At 69.2% G+C, this 6496-nt stretch overlaps 1 protein-coding gene across 2 annotated transcripts; it reads right to left on the bottom strand.

The window, feature by feature from the left end:
- On the bottom strand, window positions 1–4374 carry PRDM8 (PR/SET domain 8). Of its 2 annotated transcripts, none has more exons than XM_055795444.1 (4): window positions 4114–4374; window positions 2294–2591; window positions 1777–2008; window positions 1–1534 (listed from the first exon to the last, which is right to left on the bottom strand). In XM_055795444.1, exons 2-4 carry the CDS (start codon window positions 2510–2512, stop codon window positions 114–116), a joined length of 1872 nt encoding a protein of 623 aa, XP_055651419.1. In that variant the 5' UTR covers window positions 2513–2591; window positions 4114–4374; the 3' UTR covers window positions 1–113. The 2 variants fall into 2 exon arrangements, with proteins under 2 accessions (XP_055651419.1, XP_055651418.1); XM_055795443.1 differs by having other exon boundaries at window positions 2294–2514; window positions 4114–4373.
- Window positions 4375–6496: the final 2122 nt, after the last annotated feature.

The raw sequence follows: 6496 nt of genomic DNA, 5'->3' as shown, positions 1-6496 counted from the left end.
CCCGCCCCTCCCCGGAAAGTGAAAATGCGTGCATCGAAAAGAAAGGAAAGAAAGCGTCGGGCGGCCGCTGCCCTCCGCGGGGGGTCCCCGGGGTGGGGTGAGGGGGGTCCCCGCTAGTTGTGCGAGGTCATGTGGCGGGAGAGGTGGTGGCGCTCGCGGAAGGACTCGTTGCAGATGGGGCACTTGAGCTTCTCCTCGCGGCGCCGCTTGACGAGGGGCTCCAGCGCGTACTCCTTCTTGTGATGGGAACGCATGTGGTACACCAGGTCCGAGGTCATGCGGAAGGATGCGTTGCATTTGGCGCACCAGTTCTGGGCCGGCAGGCACAAAGAGGTGAACGACGGCGGCAGCAGCGTCAGCGCCGACGGCAGCTGCAGCTGCAGCGGCCCCGCCGCCGCCGCCGCCACCGCCGCCGCCGCCGAGCTCTTGGGCCAGAAGGCGGTGGTGTAGAGGAAGGGGCTCTGCTTGGGCAGCCCCCCGCCGCCGCCGCCGCCGCCGCCGCCGCCGCCGCCCCCCCCGCCGCCGCCCGCCGCTTCCCCGCCGCCCGGCAGCTTGACGGCCAGCGCCTCGGCGGCATAGAGGCGGGCGGGGGCGCCGGTGCCGTCGGGGCAGGGCTCGCCCAGCCCACCCAGCTTCTGGCCCAACACTAGCGGCGGGACGTGGGGGAAGGAGCGGGCGGGCTGGGAGAAGGCGCTCTTGCGCTCCTCCGCCCCGCCGCCGGGGCCACCCCCCAGCTGCGGCACGGTGGTGAAGGCGCTGCCCCGAGCCGGGCTGCCCCCCTCCAGGCGGGCGGCCAGCGGGCCCCCGGGGCCGCCGCGGGGGCACAGCCCCGGCTCGCTGCCGGCAGCCCCCGGGGCGGCGGGGGAGGCGCGCTCCTGGCCCTCCTCGGGGCCGCCACCGCCGCCGTCGGGCTCGGGGCCGCGGGCCGTCTTCTTCACCTCCACGAAGGCGCTGCGCTTGGCCTCCCCCGTCTCCGGGCTGGGCGGCGCAAAGAGGCGGCCGCCCTCCTCCAAGCCGCAGTAGGAGCCGGTCGCCCGGTACTGCTGCTGCGGGGCGCACACCGGCTCCTCCTTGGGCGCCGAGGGCAGCCCCGGCCGCTCCGTCGGGAAGCGGCCCCGCGCCGCCGCCCCGGCGCCCCGCTCCTCCTCTTCGGGGTACCGCCGCTTGGCTTTCCCGGCCGCCGCCTCGGGGCCGCCTTCGGGGGCCGCCGTCCGCCCCGGCGACCCGCCGTGGCCGCTGCGGGAGTTTTCCAGCTCCCGCGCTAGGTTGTGGAAGTCCGTGGAGGGCTTGGTGCTGGCGGCGGGGCTGCCGCCGTCGGCCCCGGGGAAGGGGTGGTGGAGCGGCCCGCCGGCCTTGCAGTACTTGCCGGCCTCCTGCTCCTTGCCGGCGCCGTCTTTGCCGGCGGGGGCCTCGGCGGCGGGACCGGTGTCGGGGCCGTGCAGCCTCTTGGGGCAGCGGAACCGGAGGTGCGCGGCGAAGGGCAGCTCGAACTGGAAGCGCTGGCTGCACTCGGGGCAGGCGAAGGGCGGCGACCCTGCGGCCGGGCACACGCACAGGCGGGACGGGACACACAGAGACGGAGGCACCGTCAGCCGCGGCCGGCGACGGGGCGTCCCCCGGGGAGCAAGGGAAGGGGGGCGGGGGTTCCCGACGCCGGCCGCCTCCCCACAGCCACCCCGGGTGCGGATCCTCGCCCAGCCTCCCCCCTCCACGGCGGCCCCCGGTCACCCGCGGCCGCAGGAAGGTGGTCGCGGCGCGGCCGCGCGGGACACCCACCATTGCTGCGGGCGGGGGCCCGGGCGGGGCTGAGCAGCAGCAGCTCCGTCAGCTCCTTGCCGTACCACACCAGCAGCTCCTCGTCCTTGGCGATGCGGCGCAGCGAGCGGTAGAAGAGCTGCCCGCTCTTGATGTAGGCCTCCAGGTTCTGCTCCTCCCGCTCCCGCGCTGACTGCACCAGCCGCAGCCACATCAGCCCCTCCGACGAGCCGTTGGCTGCCGACGTGTCCACCTGCAAACCCCGCGTTAATAACCGCGCACGGACGGACAGACGGACGGACCGACCGACCGACCGACCGACGGGGTGGGGCCGGGCAGCCCCGGCAGCGGCGGCAGGAGAGCGGCTCTGACATCGCCAGCGGTGGGGTAAAGCATCCCGGCGGCGGAGGGTCCCGCCCGGGGCCGCGGCCAGTCCGACGGGGCTGCGCTCCGCGGCGAGGATGCGCTCGGGCAGCGGCCATCGGGGCGACCGGCGGCGGCGGGCAAGTTCCCCGGCCGCGGGGCGAGCGGCTCTTACCCGGAATATGTAGGGGACGGTGCGCTTGTCGGTGGACTTGAGGGCGATGAAGGCAATGCTGTCGTACAGGGATGTGTGGCTCAGGACGCAGGGGCCGAAAATGGCATTTTCTGGAATGTCGCAGGTGGTGTAAACGCTGGTGAAAATGTCAGTCAAGCACTGCTGGACCGTCTTGGCGTCCCCGTCCCATATTCCCCTCTGGACGCCGGCGTCCTCCATGCCTGCGGGCCGAGAGAGGGGCAGAGCGGAGACGTTACAGCGCGGTGGGGCCCTGCCGCAGGGCTGCGAGGAGGTGCGGCTGCGACCCGCCGGGGAAAACAAAACAAAATATAAAAAATAGTATAATTAACAAAATAATAATAATAAAAAAAAGCGGCAGGCGAGCACTTTCACCGATCTGGAAGAAAAAATAATAAAGGCGGCGAGGAGCTCCGCGAGCGGAGGCGAGGTGCGGGGAAGCTGCCGCGATGGTTTATTTATCAGCGAGCGAGACGGGCGCCGGCGACGGGCAGCGACGGGCAGGCGCTGGGGGGAGAACCCCGGGCCGAATCCTGCCACGGGCAGCAGCCGGGCAAAAAGGGGCCAGCAGCGTGCGGGCCCCCCTTCCCGGCCGGTGTCCCGTCCCCCCACCCCCCCCCCCCGCCCCTGCAAGAGAGGAGCGGGGCCGTCTCCGGGCAGTGACAGAGGAGCAGAGCGAATGGGTTTCAAGTGGCTTGTCATTGTCGCTGATTGCATGTCAGCTCACCTCTCGCTCCGCTCGACAAGAGGGAACGTATGTCTGCTCATTACCATAATCCAGCACTTTCCCTCCGAGACTTTAATTAAAAGCAGCAAGCAGAGGTAATTATTTTTACCTCGACACGCTTATTTATGGAGGAGGGTGAGCTTCGGCTCCCGTGCCCTGCGAGGGGACGGATGCAGGCGGAGGCGAGGCGGGCGGGCGCAGGCAGCGGGCAGCGGGACGGCGGCCCCCGGCTGCCGGTGCCTCCCGCCGCGCCCCCGCTGCCGAGGCCGGGAAGGAGCTCCGCGCCGGTCTGCGGCTGCCCGCGCCCCTGCCGACCCGGTTACCGTGAGGCTGCCTTCCCCCCACCCCATCTGGCATCGAAATCATTCATTTTGGGTTAGCTCGGGAATAAATCTGTTTCTCTGCGTACGCCTATTTACACCCGAAGCCGCTCGCACCGGGCACGGCCCCGCCGAGCCGCCTTTCCCTGCCGCTTTCGGGAGACAGGCGGGTCGCCGGCGGCCCCCAGCAACTTCGCCCTCCGGAGCGGCGGCGTGGGCGGCGTGGGGTCCCGGGCTCCCCCCCGAGAACGCGGGCCGCGGAGAGGGCGCTTTCGCTGCCTCCCCGCCGCCCTCCTCGTTACGGTGCTGCCCGGCGCATCCCTTCCCCGAAGGGATTATTTCGCCAAACGAAACAAACGGCAGCGAGCGGCCCCCGCCAAACTTTCCACCCGCCCTCGCCGGACCCCGCACGGCTCCCCACGGCCCCGCACCTTCCCGTCTGCTCGGGTCCCCCCACCCCTGGACCCCGGCGCTGCCTCCCCCCCGGCCGCCCTTTGTCCGGGCCGGGCGGCGCCGGGGCCGCTCCCGGAGCCTCCGCCGCCGGGCACCGCATCCCGGGCAGGGCCGCCGCGCCCCGACCCCCCGCACGGCCATCTCCCGGCATTGTTCCCTCCTCCGGGGCTACCCCGCCGGCGCAGCGCGGCGCGGCGCGGCTCCACTCGGCTCGGCTCGGCTTGGCTCCCCCCGGCCGGCCGCTGGGCCCGGCGGCAGAGGCTCGGGGGGGGGGATGGCGGGGCCCCTCCGCGGGTACTCACCAGGGAGTGTGGGAATAGAATCCTCGCCCCGACAAGTGGCACAAAGACGGGCTCCTGCCTCCGCTGCCCCCGGCGCTATTGTATCAGTGCCGCTCCATGGCCGGGGAGGCGGCGGGCCGGGGGCCGGGGCGCGGGCGGCGGCGGGGAGCGGGCAAGCGAGGCGGTGAGGCGGCCGGGGAGGCGAGTGGTGCAGATGGACCCGATGCAGTGAGTGACTGGCACACAGACACACACTTTTTGTTTGCTGCACATAATCTGCCCAATGACGCGTGACAGCCCACGTCCCCTCCCTTTAACCCCTTCGGGGGCTGCCCGCTCGCTGCCTGCCCACCCGCCCGCCCCTCACCTGGCCCCGCAGCCACAGGGTACCTGCGGGGGGGGGGGGGGGGGGGCGCGGACACGGGGCGCATCCCCACCCCCACCCCCCGCGCACCGGCCCTTTCCCGCGGCAGACTGCGGGTCGGGGGGCCGCCGCCCCGGGCCGGCCTGGCAGGGTGTGCGGGAGGGGGAGGCGGGGGGCCCGACGGCCGCTCCGCCCGGCACCGGCATCCCGGCGGCCGCCTTCCCGCTCTGCCCTCTCACCTGCCGGGCAGGGGGGAACCCTCAGACCCGCGAATAACATGCCTCCTCGGCAGGGCAAAGGCAGGCAGGGGTGCCCGTGCGGAGGGGGGGGATTGAACGCCCGTCTCGCTCCGCAGACCCGGCCCTTTCGGGATGCTGGCGGCCGAGGCGGAGAAGGCGCTCGGCGGAGGCCCGACGTGCGAACGGACAGTCTCGGGGGTCCCCTTCCCGGCCGGGATCCTCGCGCGATGCGGAGCGGAGAGCGCTGCCGACGGGGCGGCCCCGGCCGGGCGCCCGCCGCCCGCCGCAGCCCTCGCCGTTGCCGGGGCGCGGGGCAGCGCGAGGGCTCGCACCCCCGCACGCGCAGGGCTCATGTATTGACGGACACGCGCGCACATTTGGTGAGCAAAAGCATCCGCAGATGCTCTGTGCCGAAATAAGGTTTTTACCGCATGGGAAAGTGTTTACCGGTTCCTCCCTCATCGCCGTCATTTCAGACACAAAACAGATTAAAAAAAATAAAATAAAAATAGAATTTAAAGCCTCCTAAACTAAACAAAAGAAGAGACAAAGCGTTTTCCAGAGGCGAACGCAGCGTTGTTTGCAATCAGAGAGTGGGCTGATGTTTGGCTTTCAAATTCACTTATCCTCTACGTAATTACGATTTTCCTTGCATTAGGATTAAAGGCTGCATATAATATGCTTTCAACATTTATCTTATTAATTCGACAAAAGACAGCGGAGATTGTCATAACATTAAAAATATGTGAGGCTGTAAAAATTTGGATCTCAATTCCTGCCTCAAAGGGGTTCACCCCCTCCCCTTTTCCCTTTTCCTGTTTTTTTTTTCTTTCTCCTCTTTTTTTTTTTTTCTTTTTAAGTGCTGCAGTTCTCGCTGTGTGATATAAATTGTCCGAATGACTGGCATTAGTAGAGGGGAAAGAAAACCTACGCGTTATTTTTATTCGCGAGAATTTTAAGGGACACCACGGTACATAAACTATCTCGAAATTGCTTCGACATTATCTCAGCTACCGAAATTCCCCGATACTAAAGAGGACCGTAGCAGCATTTATGGGCATTTATTCAGCCTCCGATGCTACGGTAAAAGTGAATCCCAGGCAACAGCGTCGCCCCAGCCCCGCGGAACAGCACTTTGTGTACGCGGGCTCTTTCCGTGTAAGTTGATGCTTCCAGGCGCCGCGGCCGGGGCGCGCCCGCCGCAGACCCCAGCTGCCCCCGCTCCCTGCGAGAGGCCGGTGCCGGTGCCTGGGCAGCCCGCCGTGCCAGCGGCCGGCATCACGGGCCGCGGGGCTGGGAGGCGGCCGCTGCCCCGGGCTCACCGAAAAGCCGCACCGGGATTTTTTTTTTATTTTTTTTTTTTGAGATGTGGGGGCGGACGGTGAAGGTGCGCCCGGCCCCGATCCAGCTGCCGCCCCGCTGCGGGCCGAGGCCCCGGGCGGGGCGAGGGGGCCCGGCCCTAACCGGGGAGAGAGCGGCTGCCCCCGGCCGCATCCCGGCCAGGCCCCGCGCACCCCGCCGGTGTGTGTCCGCCTGCGGGACCGAGTGAACTCTACCTGCCGCCTCCCGCAAACCACGCACAGAACGTCGCGGCACACGGAGGCACAGTGTATGCGTTTATCCTTTCAGAACATCCCCCGCGGACAGCCAAGGGCGACCCGGGCTAAGGAGCTCCAAGCCACCTTCACACGGAGCCGCCAGCCGCCTCCCCGCTTGCTTCCAGCCCCCCAAAAGCGCGGCCCCGGCTCCGCAGCACCTGGCGCCGGCGCAGGCCTCCCGCGCCGGCACTGGCCCGGTGAGA

This window comes from Falco peregrinus, chromosome 2, assembly GCF_023634155.1.
Source record: "Falco peregrinus isolate bFalPer1 chromosome 2, bFalPer1.pri, whole genome shotgun sequence".
In the NCBI taxonomy this organism is placed as follows: domain Eukaryota; kingdom Metazoa; phylum Chordata; class Aves; order Falconiformes; family Falconidae; genus Falco; species Falco peregrinus.
This window is presented reverse-complemented; position numbering and strand designations above follow the sequence as displayed.